At 52.8% G+C, this 20,964-nt stretch overlaps 1 protein-coding gene across 1 annotated transcript in view; it reads right to left on the bottom strand.

The window, feature by feature from the left end:
• Positions 1 to 208: 208 nt before the first annotated feature.
• The window catches only part of DRAXIN (dorsal inhibitory axon guidance protein), a 30,010-nt gene continuing 9,254 nt past the window's right edge, over positions 209 to 20,964 (bottom strand). Inside the window, exons 2-7 of the mRNA XM_006145317.2 lie at positions 14,906 to 15,366; positions 10,883 to 11,073; positions 9,289 to 9,400; positions 8,813 to 8,902; positions 6,267 to 6,356; positions 209 to 1,562 (exon numbers count right to left, since the gene is read on the bottom strand). Of these exons, the coding sequence (XP_006145379.1) occupies positions 1,450 to 1,562; positions 6,267 to 6,356; positions 8,813 to 8,902; positions 9,289 to 9,400; positions 10,883 to 11,073; positions 14,906 to 15,356 (1,047 nt within the window). The 5' untranslated portion in view covers positions 15,357 to 15,366 and the 3' untranslated portion in view covers positions 209 to 1,449. The remainder of the gene's footprint in view (positions 1,563 to 6,266; positions 6,357 to 8,812; positions 8,903 to 9,288; positions 9,401 to 10,882; positions 11,074 to 14,905; positions 15,367 to 20,964) is intronic.

The raw sequence follows: 20,964 nt of genomic DNA on the forward strand, positions 1-20,964 counted from the left end.
TCTCGGGGAGACCTGGGAAGCCCTGAGCAGTATGCTAAGTGGGTGTGCAGAGTTGATGTATATGCACTTAAAAAATTATTTTATTTAACTTTATTTAGTTTAATTTGACCAGAAAGGGAGAGGGAGAGAGAGAGAGGGAAAGTGAGAAAGCAAGCAGCCAGGTCCGGGACTCGCACCGTGGGTGACCATGTGGGAGTCCCAGCGCCCTGAACCACCACACCACTGGCCAGCCCAATGTACATGCACTTTTACAGGCCATGCTTGCACCAGCACCCTGGGGTAGAAGCTCTCGGTAGAAGCAACTAGAAAGCACATGCCCCAGGGCTGGACAGCAAGAATATAGTATGGGGTTGTTGGAAGAGTCACGTGCATTTTTGCATGGAAAACCAGAAAGAATACATCGTGACTCTCTGACAACCCAATAATATAAGGAACAACACTATTGTTCTCTCCCAGCACCTCACATGTCAGAATATCAACGATCAGAGGGCAGGGAGCAATCTGCCCAAATCGTCCTTCACACACAAACAGGTGCTTAATGTGCATTTTGCTTCATTTTGGGAGATGATACCTTTGTTCAGGGAAGGCAGAGAACAGCCAAGTCTTCCCAACTACCGTGAAAGAACTACCAGGGGCACACGCTACACGGAGAACCTGGAGGCAGCTCTTAGTTGTGGAGAGGCAAGGAGGTGGGCACTGCAACGCGATAGCCCTGGCCCAGGTTCAGACCCTCGCTCTGCCATCTGCTCCCTAGGACCTGGCCCCTTTCAAGGGCATCCTAGACCAGCGGTGTGAACATTCCCTGGGAGCATGTTAAAAATGCAGAATTGACTGAATCAGAGTCTGCATTGTAGCTGGATCCCCAGGTGACTTTTACACACATTAAAGTTTGGGGAACGTGGATTTGGGACCTTGGACAAGTCATGTAACGCACCTGTGCCTCAGTGTCCTCACCTGTAAGATAGTGATAATGCTACCTGAAAAGGTTGTTGTGCTCACTCAGTGACATAAGGTATGTCACACACTTAGCGTAGTGCCTGGCACAGAGGAGTCATTCCTTGTTCATCACCTACCCTCGGGCTCCCTGTCAGGGAGGCCACATCTCTTTTCCACACTCCAAAGCCTCTTGGTTAACTGGAAACTGTTGCAGTGCTGCTGGCGGACAGTAGAGAGCACTCTCGACATCGACTTCGCGAAGAGCCTGGCCACGCGGGTTGAGCAGGTCCGAACCGTGGGTGCGGGTGTGCGGCCGCTGGGCTCCTGGGCCCGGCAGCTCATGCACCCAGCCACTTCGCTCCTGCGACTGAACATCCTGGGCCTGAGTCTGCAGCCTCAGTCATCGGGTCCCCCGTGTGATCTCTCAGGGGTAGTCAGGAACACATTGCCCGGCTTCACCAAACTTTCCGGGACCCAGTCCCCAGGCTGGTGGGGAGACGCCTCCCGGGGCCACTAAACGTTGATGAAGGATCCCTGGTCGCCGTTGGCTGTCTCGGGCTCCACGCAGCGCCCCTTCCTCCGCGTGACCCTGCGGTTCCGGTGGAATTTGGCGTAGCAGCGCAGACCTGAGCGAAGAAAGGCAAGTGGGTCTGGAGAGCGACTCACCCTCCTTTAATCTGCCTTGCAACCCATCCTCCGCAGGGTAGTGGGAGGAGCTTTAAAAAGACTCACGGAGGGACCAGCAGGTGGCGTGGTGGTTAAGGCGCTAGACACTCCCACATGGTCATTCATGGTCCGAAGTCCAGAACCTGGTGGCTTGCTTTCTCGCTTCCCCCTCCCCCTTTCTCTAGCCAAATTTAAATAAATTAATGGATAAATAAAATAATTTTTAAAAAAGACTCAGGGGGACCAGCAGTTAGCGTAATGGCTATGTCGCTGGACTCCCACATAGTCGACCGCGGTTCGCGTCCTGGACCCAGTGGCTTAAAACTCACGCCGGGCGCGTGTGCGTGCGTGCCCAAGATCCCGAGAGGAGAATGGAGGAGAAGGGATTGTGGCGTGGCCATCCCCCCTGGGGGGTGATTTCTCGCTTTCTGTCTCTCTGTCTGTCTGGTGAGCGCACACGCCCTACAGCAAAAACCTCTCCAAAAAAAAAAGACTCAAGATGAGCAGATGGAGCAGGAGATATTTAGGGCAGTGAAAATATTCTGTTTAAGGCCTAAACGGTGGATCCATGTCATGCATTTGTCAAAATCCATAGAATGGACGGGGCTCCGTGGTCTGGTGGTTAAGGCAGCCAGGTCCCACATGGCTGACTGTGTGGTTTAACACTCCATACATGCCCAAAAACCCAGAAAGGAGGGGGAGATGGAGGAGAGATTGAGGTGTGACCATTCCCGGGGGCGGGGGTGCTTTCTCCTCTCCCTCTATCTCTCTGTTTCTCTGGCTGGTGCACTCACCCTCTAGGAAAAAGAAATGTACACGCGGTAAGCTCTAAGGTAAACTATGGACTTTAGGGATAACTACATGCAGGGCAAAGGGTATATGAGAAGTCTGTGGAGGATTCAGTTTTTCTGTGAACCTGAAACTCTCCTTAAAAATCAAGTCTTCATGGGGCCAGCAGGTGGCATGTGGCATGGGGGTTAAAGGTGCTGGATTCCCACATGGCAGACTGTTGTTTGAGTCCTAGACCCGGTGACTTGCTTTTTCACATTCCCTTTCTCTCTTTCTCTCTCTCTCGTGACATTAAAAAATAATAACAAATAGAATTAAATAAATAAATAATTTTTTTTTTTGAAAAAATCTCCAGTAAGGCCAGCAGGTGTCACAGTGGTTAAGGCTGGACTCTCACATAGCCAACCACAGTGTGAGTGCTGGATCTGGTGGCTAGCTTTCCCATTTTCTCTCTCTCTGTCTCTCTCTGGTGAATACACATGCTCTATAGCAAATTAAATAATAATAATAATAAATAAAATTAAATAAATAATTCTAAAAAAGAAGAAAATCACACAGGGCATGTGTGGGCACACACCCGAAATCTCAAGAGGAGACTGGAGGAGAAGTGATCACTCCTAGGGAGTGATTTCTCGCTTTCCCTCTTTCTGTCTCTCTGCCTCTGTCTCTCTCTCTGGTGAGTACACATGGCCTATGGTAAAAACTTAAAAACATAAAGTTTATCAGAAAAAAAATTAGAAGGGGGCCAGCAGGTGGCACAGTGGTTAGGGTACTGGCCTCCCACATGGTCAACTGTGATTCAAGTCTTGGACCTGGTGGCTTGTCTGTCTCTCTCTGGTGATGATAAGTTAAAAATAATAATCATCATAATAATAGTAATAATAATAATAATCAATTTTTTTAATCAGTGGAAAGAGGCATATTAAAAATGTTTAGATTTGGAACCAGTGGATGGCATAAGGGTTACATTGCTGGACTCCCATGTAGTTAACTAGGATTTGAGTCCCAGACCCAGCACTTAAAACTCACACTGGGAGGCCAGCAGGTGGTGTGGTGTTTAAGGTCAAATTAAAATAAATAAATAAAGTTAAATAAAATAATATTTTTTTTAAAAAGATGGTTCAAGAGGGGGACCAGCAGTTAGCGTAATGGCTATGTTGCTATACTCCCATGTAGTCAACCGCGGTTCGCGTCCTGGACCTGGAGGCTTAAAACTCATGCTGGGCGCGTGTGCGTGCATGCCCAACATCCCGAGAGGAGAATGGAGGAGAAGGGATTGCAGCGTGGCCATCCCCTCTGGGGGGTGATTTCTGGCTTTCTGTCTCTCTGTCTCTCTCTGTCTGGCGAGCGCACACGCCCTATTGCAAAAACCTCTCCAAAAAAAAAAGATGGTCCGAAAGGGAATTGTCACCAATACACAGCACCAGTGGGATCTGGGGGATGTCAGGGACACTTGGGGACCAGTAGTCCTGAGGACATCTGAGAAATTCCAAAATGCCCAACACTGGGCCCAGGACTGAAACTGAACAGTCAGTACCAGCCTGAGTTCTGGAGGATTTCGAACAGCTTTGTTTGTACTAGAGGGATGTGCACTCACTGTAGAGAGGGAGAGGGAGGGGAGGGAGAAAGCACGCCCTCAGGGGCACGGTCACACTGCAATGCCTTCTCCTCCAGGTCTCCAACCTGTTGAACTCCTGGACATGCACATGCCAGCATGTTTTTCAAGCCACTGGACCCAGGGCTTGATCCACACAGTTGGTCATGTGCAATCCAGTCACTTTAGCCACCAAGCCCCAGGTCGGACCCTCCAGGCCTCCCAGTCAGCCCCTTCTCCACTTTGGCCCCACTGTCCTGCCTCCGGTACAGACATTGAAACTCCTACGTCAGATCATGCTCCTTCCAAACCTGCTGCCAGCTTCCAGTTACACACAAGACAAAATCCAAACAAGATGACAAGTTCCTGTGTGATCCTTCTGGAAGCTTCTCCCACCTCCCTCTGTACCACCTTCCCCATTGGTCACTATGTGCCTCATCAGATTTGTTCCTGCCCAAGGTCCTTACCTGTATACTCGGCCCCTTGCCTAGAACCCCGCCCTAGCCCCCAGCCCCCAGGACCCAAGCCTCTGCCAGTAACTGTTTCTGCCCATCCTTTCTGAACCCCTCGGGCACTCATTACCGTTATCACCCCACATTATTCTCTTTCTAGCCCTTAGGACTTTCTAAAGACATTGGATTTGTTTATTTGCTTTTTGTGTGCTCTTCTCAATGTAATCCATGGGTACAGAACTTGCTGGTTCGTTTCACTGCTGGACCTCCTGTGCCCAGAACAGTGCCTGACACACAGTAGGCGCTCAGGAAATGTAACTGACAAGAGGAACGAGTACTCAGAGCTGAATAGCTTCATTGCTGTCACAGCAGATACTTTTTGAGGATCTGGGCAAAATCGGGCCTGCATCTCAGATTCATAGGGGCTGAGACGAATTTTCCCGCATGGGAGCTGTGAACGCCGACTACATAGTGGATGGTATTGAGTAACTATTTGTTTTGGTGCTTTTTTCCCCTCCAGTTTGCCATAGGGTGTGTACACTCTCCAGAGATAGGAGAGAGAAAGAAAGAAAGTGGGGGCCAGCAGGTGGCGCGGTGGATAAAGGCACTGGATTCCCACTTAGCTGACCACAGTTTGAGTCCCAGACCTGGCAGCTTGCTTTCTCGCTCTTTGGTCAAATTAAAATAAACAAATAAAATAAAATAAAACAATTCTCAAATAATAACAATAGCAAATGGAATTAAATAAATAAATAATTCTTTTTAAAAGAAGTGAGAAATCACCCCCTTGGGGTGTGGCCTGTTGCAATCCCTTCTCTCCAGTCTCCTCTCAGGATTTTGGGCACCCATGAACACATGCCCAGCATGGTTTTCAAGCCGCTAGATCCAGGATTAATCATGCAGTTGGCCATGTGGGATCCAGCCTCCTGAACCACCACGATGCCTGGCTGACCCCGGCATTTTGTCTTAAAAGGGTGTTGATTACTGGAGATAGATGCTGAAACATGCACCGATGAAGTATCTGCAGTTCCTTCGAGATCACGCTGGAATAAGGGAGTCGGGTGGGCGAGAGAGGACAGGTGGGCTACAACTGGTCGTGACTGAACTGGGATGATGGGAGAGGAGGATTCCTTAGACTACTCTGACTACTTTAGTATATGCAAGATTGACAATATCCCCTCCCTTTTCTAGCTTTGTGCTTCTGGGCGAGTCACTCGAGCTGGCTGTGTCTCTAGCCCATCTGCAAAGTGGACTCCATGAAAGCTCTATTCTGAAGGTGGTTCTGAGGTTCCAGGAGAGAAACCGGAACCAGGGAGGAGCTCTGGGAGGTTAAAAGGAGCGGCCAAAGTGTACCCCTCCCCTGGACGAGGCCAGGAGCCCACCTCTAGCCTCTTATCACACTTGGAATGCCTTCCTAGGAGAAGATTCTGGTGCGAAAGCCGAAAGCCGAAAGCCGAAAGCCGCCAGCCTTCTCTGGTTGGATCTTATTTAGAGATATGCTCCTGTCTCCTGCCTTCTCCCTCCTCCAGATCGTGGGAGATCACACCAGCTTGGATTTCAAGGGGTGAGAAAAGCACATCTGAGAAATGATGCCAGGCCTTGAGACTAAATGAGTTCACAGATTGAGAAGGCCTTGAGCAAAGCTGTTCTTGCTCACGTCTTCAGCACCCGAGGGATTCTCCCACTCCCTCCTTTGCGGCCCCTCAATTTACCCTCTGCCAGGAAATCTTGTCCCCCCTCACTGCAGAACCGGCTTGGTGAGAGGGAGGCTTTCCTGGAGCAGGGTTGCCCGAGCAGGGGAGCCCCCTGCACAAGGAGTGCAGACTCACCTTCCGTACACATGCAGTCATCAAAGCATTTGTTGTTGAGGCCTCGGTTGTGGGGCGTGCAGAGATGCCCCCGCAGGTCACAGCAGGTCCCTGCCGACGCCGCAAGCACACACAGTCAGCCCAGCTGTGCAGCCCCTCCCCGCAGCCCTGCCTGTGGTCCCTCTGGGCAGGAGATCCGTCATCTCCATAGCAGGCTGTGCCCTGACAGGTGGGCCATCTGGTGCACAAGGCTCACGGCTAGAACAGCCCACTGGGGGTGGGCGGCCAAGACCCCAGCTACCACAGATGGCCAATTGGATGATCATGGGAAGAGTAGAGATGGGCAGGGTCACTTCCTGGGGACAGCGGATGAAAGGGCTGGGGGCTGCCAGATGTGGAATCAGCCCTGTGCTGGGAGGGGCCTCAGGGATCATTGATGTCAGTGTCTTCTTTTGACAGATGGAAAATTGACGCCCCAGGCAGGTGCAGGGTCGTCTGAGGCAAGCTTCGTGAGTGGCAGAGCCAGCTCTCTGAGTGACTGTCCAGTTGGCCCAAATGTGAGCCTTTTCTTTCTGGTCAGGGTGAAGCATTGGTTTGGAAAGGAAACAGCCTGTCAGGGAGCTGGTGGTTGGTCTTGTGTATTTGATGCCAAGTTGCTGCTTTGCTGGTCGTTTTGTGGCCTACTCTGGCCACGGCCATGGCACTGTGGAGGCATGCCTCTTGGATCTCTCCTGAGGAAAGAACTGGTGCCCAGCAGCAGGAGGGCAGTTAGCTGGCAGCCTCCGGTTATCATACCTCCAGGGGCCATCTCGGCTAACTTCGCACTGGCTCAGCAAGGTACCAGGGCCTGGTTGTTCCTGCTCAGTGTGGGCTTCCTTTAAGAGGCCATCACTGGGAGCCAACAGGTGGCATGGTGGTTAGGGTGCTAGACTCCCACATGGCTGACCGTGGTTTGAGTCTCAGACCTGGCACTTGCTTTCTCACTTCCCTCTCTGTCTCTCTCTGGTGAGTACACATGCCTTACAGCAAATTAAAAAGAAAAAAATTAAAATAAAATAAATACTTTTTTCTTTTTTTTTTAAGAGAGATTTTTGCTATAGAGCATGTACACTTGCCAGAGAGGCAGAGAGAAAGCGAGAAATCACCCCACCCAGGGGGGATGGCCATGCCACAATCCCTTCTCCTCCAGTTTCCTCTCGGGTTCTTGGGCACATGTGCACATGCGCCTGGTGTGAGTTTCAAGTCACTGAGCCTGGGACCCAAACCGCGGTCAACCATGTGGGAGTCCAGTGATGTACCATTACCGTATGCGAGTCCCACATAAATAATTATATATAAAAAAGGCCATCGTTGCTCCAGAGCTCCCGTTGCCCTGTCTGCAACTCTGCATCACAGCCCGAAGGTTTCCCTAGTCCTGCTTCCTCCTCCTCTTACCTTTTATTGGCATTACTCATCCTGCTTCAATGCCAAAATAGATCTTTTGCATTTTTTAAAAGAATTATTTAATTTTGGGGGCCAGCAGGTGGCATGGTGATTAAGGCACTGGACACTCACACATGGCTGACCATGGTTTGAGTCCCAGACCTGGTGGTTTGCTTTCTCACTTTCCTTCTCTCCCTCTTTCTGTGTGTGTCTCTTTCTCTGGTCAAATTAAAATCAATGAATGAATAAATAAAATTAAAATAAGAATTATTTTTATTTTATTAATTATTATTATTATTACTATTATTTTTTCAATTCACCAGAGAGAGAGAGAGAGGGAAAGTGAGAAAGCAAGCTATCAGGTCCAGGACTTGAACTACAGCTGGCCAGGAGGGAGTCCAGAACCTTAACCAACACAGAAAACTAGAAATCACCCCCCACGGGGGATGGCCATACCATAATCCCTTCTCCCCTTGGGATTTTGGGCATGTATGTATATGTGCCCAGTGTGAGTTTCAAGCCACCGGGTCTGGGACTTGAACCGTAGTCAATCACATGGGAGTCCAGCATCTTAACCACTATGCCACCTACTGGGGGTGGTTGGGGGCCTGGGGCTAGCAGTATAGGAGGTTAGTCAACTCCTCAGGCCCCCTTTATTCTCAGATTACCTTGATGTTGATGCCTGCTGAGCCCTGAGGATATCATTGACAGCATCCCTGAAGGCCCAGCAGGGGTACAAGGACAGAATTAAGCCCTGCGGATGGGAAGAGGTCAAGAAAGGGCCATTCTGATTCAAGGCAGCATGGGTCTGTGGTTAAGTTCTGGAACCAGGTTGGCCCAGATCTGCGTCACTTCCTAACTGTGTGACTTGGGTGTGACACAGCCTCTCTGGGGCTCAACTGCCTTGCCTGCAAAGTGAAGACAGTGCCTCATTCTCTGGGTAGCTGTAGCGTATTGAATAAGTGAATGCATGGCAGCCACTCTCAGGAAAGCAGGAGCTGTGCTTACAATTTACTACCTGTAAAGGGTCATGGGCCCTCGGGCCTGCTCAGGGCCTGGGACCCCTGCCCCCAGCCCCACCCTGGTCTCCTCCCAGCACCCAGCATGGTGCCAGGGGTGTGAATGCTATGGATGCTGGCTGGTACCTGGCAGGCAGTCTTGGTGATGGTCACAGGGCTCTCCTTCTGCTGGAGATGTTTCATTTCCATCACTGGAGAGAGCACCCCGGTGTTTCTCTGGGAACAAGAAAGTCCTCGTCAGAAGCAGAGACCGGGCAGGGCAGAGCAGAGCAGTAGTGCTCCAGGACTCGGGTGGTGTGAACAAGGCACTGCCGCCTCTGCCTAGTTCTCCTCTCTAAAATGGGACCCGCAGTAGTGCAGACTAAGAGAGCTCATCCAGGTTACAATGAGTTGTTGCCTGGGGAGCATTTGGCAGGTGGTAAGCACTTGGCAGCCTTTCCATCTGGAGTGTCAGATCCAGTCTAGACTCCATGCTTCCCCCACCCACACCCACCCTGTGACAAGCACAGGTCAGACTGGGTTCACGGGGCCCCACAGCAACAGCTGGGGGAGGGAAGGGAACCCAGGCTTGTGGGGGCGGGAGTTGGGTAATGTGGAAGTACCTTTCTTTTTTGCAGAAGGCCAGACATCAGGTTTTAGGTCTTCATAATCGGTCCAGTCGAACAAGGCCATGTCCAGGGTGGGCATCACCTCTCCGTCGGGCCTGGGCTGTGCCTGAGAAGAGGGTGTGGAGGAGGGAAACTGAAGCTTTCCAGCCAATGGAGGCAAGAAATGTGGGGCCCAAGGACAGAGGCAAAGGAGGGACTCCTTGGGCTGCTTCCCAGCTTGAATCCCAGCTGAGGACATGGAGGATCTCCCAGCAGCCACAGGTACTTTCCTTCCTGAGCAACCACCACCCGAGAGGGCTCGAGCCCTGAGCCCCGATGCAAGCAGGTGAGTTGTCCATCAGGCCCCCCGAGGAGGGGCTGAGACCACCATCCCAGCTGGGAAGGCCATTGCCAAAACCAGCCCAGCTGTTCCCTCCTCTGTCCCTTCCCCTCCCCTGCAGAAGTCACCAGCTCAGTCCCGCACTCAGGCTCTGCCAGGGGCCTCAAGAGTGCTGAGGGTAACAGACGATGGCTGGATCTGCCCACGGCCACCTGCTCACGGTAGTGTGTGGGCAATTACCACACCGTCTGGGACTGGCTTCTCTGGGCCTTTACCGACGGGATAATTTTGTATTCCTGGGAGATGGTGGTCCAGCTCTCATTGAATCACAAGGAGACCCAAGACCCAAAATGAGAATAAGGGGGCAATCCATTTTCAGGGACCCCTCCCTTTTTGGGAGCTCCGTTTTCCCTTCCCTCTCCTTTAATAAACTCCTCGCTTCATAATTCCCCACTTTGCTAATAAACTCCTAGCTTCACTATTAAAAAGAGAGAGAGAGAGAGAAGACCTACAGCTAAAAAGTCTTCTTTCTTACCTATTATTTCATATACACATGTGTATGTTATTGAGCATGTAAAACGATTCTATCTTGAAAAAAAGCCCCAAGCCTCAGAAGAGGTGTCAGGACAATGGGGTTAACTTCTGTGTTCTCCTCATCTAGAATCACCAGTGGGTGGCAGTTGTGTCACATTTGCTAGCTTGCCTTTTCCATGTATCTTTCTTTTTTTCAAAGAGGTTTTTGCTACAGGGCGCGTGTGCTCGCCAGACAGACAGAGACAGAGAGACAGAGAGAGAAATCACGCCCCAGGGGGGATGGTCACGCCACAATCCCTTCTCCTCCATTCTCCTCTAGGGATCTTGGGCACACACGCACAAGTGCCTGGCGTGAGTTTAAGCCACCGAGTCCGGGACTTGAACCGCGATAGACTACATGGGAGTCCAGTGACATAGCCATTATGCTAACTGCTGGTCCCTCATGTATCTTTCTTAATAATCTGAAGCAAAGGGGTGGAAGCGTTAACTAATGCTTGGTAATCCTGGATCCTGGGGACGTGGTTTTTAAAATGACTTTGTCTACTCTGTGCTTTTCGGTACACATATAGGGCTTCCTGAGGACCTCGCTCTGTCCATGCAGAGGCTAGCATGCTGAGCTGGCACCCGCTTCCTCCCCCAGCTCCCCTCCCTCCTGACCCCAGGCCTCAGTCTCCCTGTGTAGTAAGAGAGGTTTCAAGGACCCTTCCAGCTCGGAGGCTGTTTGGGGCCCCTTACCTGCGGCTGCAGGGAGGTGACGGGAAGGATCAGGGACTCTTCTGTGGCTGGCGCTGCCTCAAAAGAGGTCAAGAAGAACATCGTGGGGGCCAGGCTGGTAGAGGACTCCTCCATGGCGGCATCCAGGGCCTGGTCTCCTGAGAGCTCCATCTTCTTCATCAGGGAACTGGGGCCTCGCACCAAGGCACGGCCTGAGGCAGGGGCAGGAAGCACCCGGGCTTTATCTGCCTGCCACCGCCTGCCCACCCCGCCATAGCAGAACCCACACTTAAACCAGAGGGCAACAGAAAAGTCCTTGGTTCAGCCAATATCCCTGCTGCCTACCCTCCCAGGGAGGTGGAAATGGGGAACTCAGGAGCCAGGAGGGCTGTCTTGGGTGAACTCAGTGCTGCCGGGAAGATGGCAAGCCTTGTCCCTGTCATGCAGCATTCCAGCAAGTCCAGTCCAGGTGGGCTAGATGGGCCGACAGCTAGGAGTGTAAATGTAACAAGTGGAATTAGCAAGGCTAACTATGGAAGGCTTGGGCTGAGAAGCAGTACCCTGACAAGGGACGATGTCCTTGAGAAAGCCAAGGGGGAGAGCCTCAGCGTATCACACGCAACGAGTGTTCCCACTGTGGTGGTAATTCGTCATCACCTTGTTTACTGAGCACCTGCTGTGTGCTGGGTCCCAGGGAACCCTTTACAAGCACTATTTCATCTAACCATGCAGGAGCTCTGGGAGGTGGGTGCTCCTTCAGCCTTGTTTACAGGGGAGGAAACTGAAGCACAGAGAAGTTGGCCAGTGTGCCCAAGGACACACAGCTCTTAAGCAGCAAAGCCTGGATTTGAAGCCAAGTCCATCTGAGTGTAAAATCAATGCTTTTAACCAATGATGCCATCGTCTGAGACACAGAAGTATTAGGTATGATGAGTGTGAGGGAGAGAGTGTGCAGAATGGGCAGGGCCTTGTGACCTAAGGGTCTTAGACAGAAGCAGGAGGACCTAGGCTTGTTCTTGTCTCTTTTTCTCGGTCAAAATCTGGTTGTAAGATGGTTGGGTCACTTAGGGTCACCCCACCTTGCACAAATGAATCAGAGAGCACTTCAGGGCACTGAATCCACCCCATTCATTTTTTCAAACAAGGAAACTGAGGCTTCATCAGTCTGAGGTTTCACAGCTGGTCACCCGCAGAGCTGGGCTTACCCTGTAGACCTGCTTTTTCCCCTCCTCCTGCCTCACACCAGCTCTCCTGGGAGAGCCCCACTGCTCCGTCGAAGCTGAGCCCAGCCGGTGAGTCCATGCCCAAGGAGCCCTCCGGCTTCCCTCAAGGTTGCCAGCACCTCTTTCCAACCTGAAATAGGTGACCTCTAGGGGAGCTGAAAGTTGAAGCTGGGGCCCCCAACTGGGTTCTGCCCACCTGGGAGATTTCAGTAGGCCTGGCTGAGAGGGAAGCCCCAGGTGTTTACAGAAGGGAGAGTTTGAGGCCCCATCACCCGGGCTTTATCTGCCTGCCACCGCCTGCCCACCCCGCCATAGCAGAACCCACACTTAAACCAGAGGGCAACAGAAAAGTCCTTGGTTCAGCCAATATCCCTGCTGCCTACCCTCCCAGGGAGGTGGAAATGGGGAACTCAGGAGCCAGGAGGGCTGTCTTGGGTGAACTCAGTGCTGCCGGGAAGATGGCAAGCCTTGTCCCTGTCATGCAGCATTCCAGCAAGTCCAGTCCAGGTGGGCTAGATGGGCCGACAGCTAGGAGTGTAAATGTAACAAGTGGAATTAGCAAGGCTAACTATGGAAGGCTTGGGCTGAGAAGCAGTACCCTGACAAGGGACGATGTCCTTGAGAAAGCCAAGGGGGAGAGCCTCAGCGTATCACACGCAACGAGTGTTCCCACTGTGGTGGTAATTCGTCATCACCTTGTTTACTGAGCACCTGCTGTGTGCTGGGTCCCAGGGAACCCTTTACAAGCACTATTTCATCTAACCATGCAGGAGCTCTGGGAGGTGGGTGCTCCTTCAGCCTTGTTTACAGGGGAGGAAACTGAAGCACAGAGAAGTTGGCCAGTGTGCCCAAGGACACACAGCTCTTAAGCAGCAAAGCCTGGATTTGAAGCCAAGTCCATCTGAGTGTAAAATCAATGCTTTTAACCAATGATGCCATCGTCTGAGACACAGAAGTATTAGGTATGATGAGTGTGAGGGAGAGAGTGTGCAGAATGGGCAGGGCCTTGTGACCTAAGGGTCTTAGACAGAAGCAGGAGGACCTAGGCTTGTTCTTGTCTCTTTTTCTCGGTCAAAATCTGGTTGTAAGATGGTTGGGTCACTTAGGGTCACCCCACCTTGCACAAATGAATCAGAGAGCACTTCAGGGCACTGAATCCACCCCATTCATTTTTTCAAACAAGGAAACTGAGGCTTCATCAGTCTGAGGTTTCACAGCTGGTCACCCGCAGAGCTGGGCTTACCCTGTAGACCTGCTTTTTCCCCTCCTCCTGCCTCACACCAGCTCTCCTGGGAGAGCCCCACTGCTCCGTCGAAGCTGAGCCCAGCCGGTGAGTCCATGCCCAAGGAGCCCTCCGGCTTCCCTCAAGGTTGCCAGCACCTCTTTCCAACCTGAAATAGGTGACCTCTAGGGGAGCTGAAAGTTGAAGCTGGGGCCCCCAACTGGGTTCTGCCCACCTGGGAGATTTCAGTAGGCCTGGCTGAGAGGGAAGCCCCAGGTGTTTACAGAAGGGAGAGTTTGAGGCCCCATCACCCTCCTCCCAAAGAACCCCATCCCACTAGCACTACCACATTTGTGGCACTCAGCCTGCCCCTTCAGGCAGTCTTGTCACAAGAGACGTAGGAGCCAAGCTGCCCTGGGGCTCAGTGCCAGGTGAGCCTAGGGAGGGCCCATCTGGGTGAGCCACTGGGACATGTTTGCTCAGAGACTGAATGGGGAAGGGAGAGGGGCCTGGGCCAGTGGGTGGCTGATAGCGCATAGGGTTTGTGACTAAGAAGGCTGTAGGGAGCACCCCTGAAACAGGGAAGAGGCTGAAGAGGAGGAATGGGATGCCTATCCTGGGTCCCATGGGGCCAGGTTGGAGGACACTGAGTCAGTATCAACAGGAGGCTCAGAGCAAACCAGTAACAATCACCGGTCATGGCTCCTGACGCCTGAATTCTAAGCACTCTGCAAGTAAGTCTGATCGTACACCGAGGGTAGACGAGACCATTGTTCTCATTTTGCAGAAGGGGAAACCGAGGCCCAGGATGGCCCAGGACCATGCAGCAACAGTTGAGGGAGCTGGGAGCTGATCTTGGGCAGCCTGGCTTCAGAATTGATGGGGGCCGTGCTTTGGAGGGTGTTGAACTGCCCCATTGCTACTCAGGACTTGCGGGAGGCTGGCCTTGGGTCAGATACCAGAGACTCCCTGACAGGAGGAGGATGTGTCGATAGCAGTGAGTTTCTTTCTTTTTCTTTCTTTCTTTCTTTCTTTTTTTTTTATTTTGAGAGGTTTTTGCTATAGGGCACGTGCGCTCAGTGCGCTCGCCAGAAAGACAGAGAGAGACAGAGAGACAGTAAGTGAGAAATCACCCCCCAAGGGGAATGGCCATGCTGCAATCCCTTCTCTTCCATTCTCCTCTCGGGATCTTGGGCACGCATGCACATGCGCCCGGCTTGAGTTTAAGCCACCAGGTCGAACCACAGTCGACCTCATAGGAGTCCAGCAACATAGCCATTATGCCAACGGCTGGTCCCAATAGCAGTGCGTTTCTATTGCTCTATATTCTCTGCCCCATCCCCAAGTCTCCCCCACTCCTTCCCCTTACCAGCTCTGACTTTAGTGAGACCCCACCCCTTTTCTGGGTGCCCACTGCCTGCTCCCTTTGGGGCCTCTGGATGTCCTCCCAGAAACCTCACACCACTGCCCCCTCCCTTTAGCCTCCCCCTCTTGTCCTAAGAGTCCTCTGGGCCATTTGGACTCGAGCCATCTCCTTGTGCCCCCACCCTCTCTGTCCTGTCCACTGCAGGATGCCATGCCCACGCGGATCTCCACTACCTCGGTGCAGTTTTAGTCGGTCTCTGCGTCTCTTGTGCTCCCTGCTGCGTTTCTTTGCCCTCTCCCACCCTGGAGACTGAGTCTCCTTCTCTGGGTAGGGCAACGCCAGCCCCAGGAGCAGGTCCTTGTCCTGAAGCAGGCCTGCGGGAATCTGCCTAGGCAGCAGCTCCCCAGCCTCAGGAAGCTTGGAAGCCTGCCTGGTGGTGGTGACCACAGCTCCATCATGGGCCCGGCTGGGCATGCCTGGGCTCCGCTCCTTTTTGCCCAGTCCCCGCCGGCGGTGGTGGCTGGCTTGAGGCATCCACAGTGCTGGACCTGGGAGGTCGATGTGATTCTCAGGGAGGTTCCGAGCAGGCGTTGCAGGTGCCAGGGAGTCTGCCAGGCTCAGCTGCAGGAGCACCAGGAGGATGAGGAACAGCATGGGGGCAGCATGGATGGGGGGCCTGGCCATGTGCTCTTCCCTGCAAGGAAAGCAGCTCCATGAGGGGCCAGGCCACGCTCCTCTGCCACCACCCACTCCCAGATTCCCACACTTGTGATCACAGCCCAGTTTGTCTCCGCAGGAATGGAGGAGGACTTTACCTCCCAGGGGACATTCGATAACGCATGGAGGCACTCTTTTAGTTGTCAGAACTGGGAGTGCTGGGCAGGCTCGGCTGCAAAACCTAGTGATTAAGGAAGCTGGATCCCATGTGGCCAGCTGTGTGGTTCAAGTCCTGGCCCCAGTGACTTGAAAAACATGTTGGGTGCACGTGTGTGCATGTCTCAAATCCCGACAGGATGAGGAGATGGAGAAGGAATTGCCATGTGACCATGCCCCATTGGGGGATGCTTTCTCCCTCTTTCTCTGTCTCTCTCTGGCCGGTGGACATATCCTCTGGCAATAAACCAATTGATTAATTGATTGTTTTAAAAAAAGAAAATGGAGTGCTATTGGTATCTGGTGGATAGCGGCCAGGGTTGCTGCTAAGCACCCTATAATACACAGGACACCCCACAACAAAGGATTGTCTGGCCCAGAAAGGCGGCAGTGTGGAGGTTGAGAGCCCCTGGCCTAAACTGTCGCAGTGGCATCCAGGTTGTGATTAGTCTAGATTAGTCTATGATAGATTTCTCTGTGCAAACGTCTGCCCTTTGCCAAGTCCCCTGGAGGAGAGCCGAGTCCCTCAGTGCTCAGAAATACGTCTCTTGTCCCCAAATCTTGACTTGAAGCCTAAATTCAGCAAATAGAATAATAGTGTTCGAGCATGTGCCATATGCCGGAATTGTGTTAAGTGCTTTGTGTGAATTTATAACACTTAGTCCTTTCAACAACCCCCGGAAATGACTCGTGTTATTTTCCCCATCTTTCTGAAGTGGTAATTGCGGCTCAAAGAGGTTAAGTCATACCTAGTGAGTGGCATCTGTGTTATTCATGTCCTTGTCCCGGGACAGCCCAGCTGTCTTCCATCCTTTTCTTTCTCTCCAAGGGTGAACTCTGAGATCCCAGATGTTCCGACACTGTTCTTGCCAGGCTGAGGGACTTTGGGGATGGCTTTGCAGACTTGGCTCTGACCCGGGCAGGGTGGAGTGAGACAACCCTGCTCACCCTCAAGACAGGCCCCCAAACCCCCACCAGAGTGGAGTTTCTCAGGGGACCCAGTGTCCTCCTTCCACACAGGAGGCAGCTGACCCTTGATGGGTCTGGAGGACTTCTAAGCTAAAGCCCAGGAGGCCTGGGGCCAGAGTGGGGGAGCATAAGACAGTGGGGGTATCTGTTGGACTCTGGAGACTCCCCCCATCTGCAACCCCTGCCCCCTCTATTGCACCAGCCTCATCACTGTACCGACTCCCGGGCACTGGGTTAGGCAGGCTGATTGAATTTTTATGGCTTCCCCAGGCCTCCTGAGTATTCCATTAGGCTCACAGAGGTGCTTACGCCACCGTTTCTTTGTGATTTGTGGCCATATAATTGCCCGGGGCTGAGGAAAGGTTGGCAGGCCTGTGATGATGCCGATTCCCGATTCCCGGCATCACCCCCCTCAGCTGCGAGTTCCTGCAGCCCCCACACTGGCGGGCCCATCCCAGGCTCACCCTTAGCCCACCCCTAGTGAAGGCCAGCAGCAGGGAGGCTGCCCTGGTCCTCCTCAGAGCCTGCTCACAAGTCCTCCTTCCTGCTGGGCGCATCCTGGTCCCTGGGAGGCCTGGGCCTGGGCCCTGGCTGCCTGCAGCTCTGCTCTTCCTGGAACAGGGGTGGAGACGATGATGAAGATTGTCACTTTCCCTCTCATCCCCTATCACAGGATCTGCCCCGTGAGGTCGTCGTGACACGGATCAACTTGCTGTGACAACACCTGTCTCTCTGTCACTCGTTGGTTCATCTGGGGCTACAGACTCTGCCGTCCACGCCCACTGTCTTGGCCACCTTGTGGGCCACTGTGGCTGCTGCCCCTTCCGCCTCACCCCCAGGCCTTCCCTAATGAGAGCTCTGGAGGCTGCTCCTCGCCTGTGCCCCTGGATTCCTGAGGCAGCCCCGCGGGGAGGAGGGCCTGCTTGAAAGGCCTGTCAATCAAGCATTGTTCTGCTCAGGGGGGCTCCCGTCCTGTCTCAGGGCTGGTATCCGATCTGGCTACTCTCTGGGCTGGCATCGAGCCTGACCACAGCCAGGCTTTGCCGTCCGCTCTCCCTGTGACTGGGCAGGCTGCTGTGTTGGAAGCTGGCCAAGATGTAGCCCTGCCTTTCTGTCCTGCAGGGACATTGATAGCCTGGGAGACACCCCCAGAGCATCCTCACAGAGGGAGCCTTCGGGGCTTGGCCACTGAACAGACTCACCCCCACATCCTGGGGTACAGAGGAGTGCAGGCAAGATGGCAGGTGAGGCTTGGGGATGTGGACAGACCCACCGGCAGGTATGGGCAGCTTGCTGGCCCTATGACCACACACAAGGACTACTGATGGCTCTCAGAGCTAGTCTCTCACTCGGTGACCAGCCGGGGTGCTGGTCTGGGAGGACAGCCCCTCCCTGCAGAGCCAGGAGAGATGTTCATCTCCTCTGACCTCAGCACCGTGATCCCACCCAGACCTGCCACCCTTTCTCTTCCTCAAGTCCCCTTGCCAAGCGCCTGCTTGGCTGTGGGTCTGCCCATTGCACTGGGACCTCCGAGCTCAGCACTGTCTTTGTTCTCTCCTGCCTTTTGCACCCTGTGAATCACACAGGCATCCAGCCTGGGGTGAAGGAACAGGGGAGTTTAATGTGCAGTGCCTGTGGGGGGTGCCATCCCTCTCTCCTGACCTCATCAGCACTGTCCTGCCTCCAGACCTGGCCCATGCTGCTGCCAGTCACTCTGAACAGGACCTTCACCACACATGCGTAACTGTCCATGGCTCCCTGTGGCCTTCCCATTTAACCGGACTCCTCACTTTGGCACTCAAGACCTTGAGTGATCCCAACCTAGCTTTACAGTCCTGACTTTTGAATTCTCCCCTTCACAGTCACAGTTTCCTAGGCCCCAAACACACCCCATCTTTTCTGTCTCTCTGTTCTCTCTTAGGCTATCCCTCACACAGAATAACCTCTCCCCTCCATCTCGTCTCTCTCTGTCTAAATCCTGCCCTTCCTTTGGGACCTATCCAAATGCCCCTTCCTCCAGGAAGTCTTGTTCATTGTCCACCTCAATGTGCAGCCCTGCATAGCTTTGCCCAGCTCCTGAAGACCTCATATGTTATTTTGAGCTGCGACTGCCAGCCTTTTATAAGTCTCTGACTAGACCGGAAGCTCCTAAGCGGCTCTGCAGCAGTCTTAACCTCTGCTCTGTGGGGAGCATCTACCGGGCCCTCCAAATAACAGGCACCCCTAACTACGGATCAGGATGGGAGTGGATTAACACAACTGAATTTACACCTGAGCAGGTTGGAAGTAAGTACCCAAGATGCATGTGTGTGCATTCGCACGCAGTAGAGCCAAGGGAAGCCTGCACGGACCCTCTCTCCAAACCCGCAGGATTTGTACACAGTTCTTGGCACAGCCCAGCAGCCAAGATGCCAGCCTGGCAGAGAGCCACTGAGGAAACGTGGGCTGCTACAGAAGTCGTGCCAAGGATCCACAGTGAGGAAGGGCCCCAATCCATTCCTGTCACTCTGGAAGCCAGTTGGAAGCTGTGTTACAAAGCTCTGTGCATTCAGCCAAAAAGGGGAGGCGGTGTGACACCTCCTCAGCCCTGCATGGTTCTGCCTGTGGCTTCCTCACAAAGCCTTCTGGGCCTTGGTCTGGTCCTGCCCAGATTGGCCCCAGTCAGCAGTCTGGAGTTGCCTTGGGCAAGATTGTGGAGGGACATTAGGAGCATCTACAACCCAGAGAAGGCCCTCTCACAGATGACGTCACACAGCGAACCACTGAAGAGGAGACAAAGCACCGCAATGACCGGAGCTGCAGCTCCCCGGGCAGCTGTGAAACCTGCTCTCCGACATGCTTTTGGCCACGTCTTATTTTGTCCTTTTAACTGCCCTGGATACAGATAGAGTTTTCCATGTTGTTTTTCCGAAGTCCATTTATCTATCCCTTCCATCAGAGAGACAGAGAGACAGAAAGGTAGTACCGCAATAGGGTCTCCATGCCACAGCTCATCCCAGCCTCAGCCTAGCTCACACAGGAAGACCTCGACATAAATCCGGGGACCCCTCCACACACACACTGGGTCCAATTGTGTTACTACTGTGCCATCCCCTGGCCCCTAATTTTCTGGGCATTTTGTTTGTTAGTTTAAAATTTAAAAAAATATATTATTATTTTTTAGAGAGAATGAGTTTTGCTATATGTCTCTGTCTCTCGCCAGAGAGACAGCCAGAAATCACCGCCCCCCCCCCAGGGATGGCCACACCACAATCCCTCCTCCTCCATTCTTCTCTTGGAATCTTGGTCACCTGGCATGAGTTTGAAGTCGCCCACTCCAGGACTCAAACTGTGGTCGACTACGTGGGAGTCTAGTAACGTAACCTACCATCTACTGTGCCCATGTTAGTTTAATTTTTAACTGCCAGAGCGAGAGGGAAAATGAGAAGGTAACCCTCCCACCCCCACAGCTCCCCATGGAGGATGGGCTTCACAATCCCTTCTCCAGTATCCCCTTGGGATTTGGGGCACACACACACACACACACACACACACACACACACGCACACACACATTCCTAGTGAGATTTTCCAGCCCTGGATCTAGGACTCGAATTGCGTAATCAGCCATGTGGGATCCGAAATCTTAAACCTCAATACCTGCTGTCCCTAATTTTCCACATTTTTTTTTGTAGAGGTTTTGTTTTTGTTTTTGTTTTTGCTATAGGGCACGTGTGCTCAGAAAGACAACACTGCAATCCCTTCTCCTCCATTCTCATCTCGAGATCTTGGGCACATATGAACACGTGCCCAGTGTGAATTTAAGCCACCAGGTCCAGGGCTCGAACCGTGGTCGACTACATGGGAGTTTAGTGACATGGCCATTTCGCTAACTGCTGGCCCCTCCACATTTTTAAGATGAGGAAACCAAGTCTCTGGGAGGATAAATCACAAATCCAAGATGACACAACTGCTAAGTGGCAAAGGCCACCTCAAGGCCTGGATTCTCCCGGTGGTACATGGTACGTGGCCCATCCACTGAGCTTCACCAGGGATCACCTGCCCCACCCCCTACTTCACTGCGTGCCGTTACCATGACAGACATCCCCATCTGAGTGCAGTGAGGGCCTAGCAGAGGGAGACCAGGTACCTGCTGCTGGGAAAGGAAACTCTGGGAGGGGAAAGGGGCTTATCTTCTGTCCCTAAGGGGGATGGGGGTGAGGACTGGAGAGGGAGTGGAATGCTGAGCTGCCAAGCTGTCTGGAGGCAGAAGCTGCAGGGAAGCGGGGGTCATATGCAAATGAAGGCAATTAATCAAGCCTGGAGTCTGCTTTTACTCTGGAGTCCATCCCCTCCAACAGCCTTGCCTTTGGGGATAGGGAGATTAGGGGGTTTCTGCTCAACCTGTCAGGCAGAAAACTGTGGAGTTTGTCCTCAGGTGTCCCAGAACAGCTGAGGGGGCCAGCATTCCT

The sequence above is a fragment of the Tupaia chinensis genome, unplaced genomic scaffold, assembly GCF_000334495.1.
Source record: "Tupaia chinensis unplaced genomic scaffold, TupChi_1.0 Scaffold000146_1, whole genome shotgun sequence".
Taxonomy (NCBI): domain Eukaryota; kingdom Metazoa; phylum Chordata; class Mammalia; order Scandentia; family Tupaiidae; genus Tupaia; species Tupaia belangeri.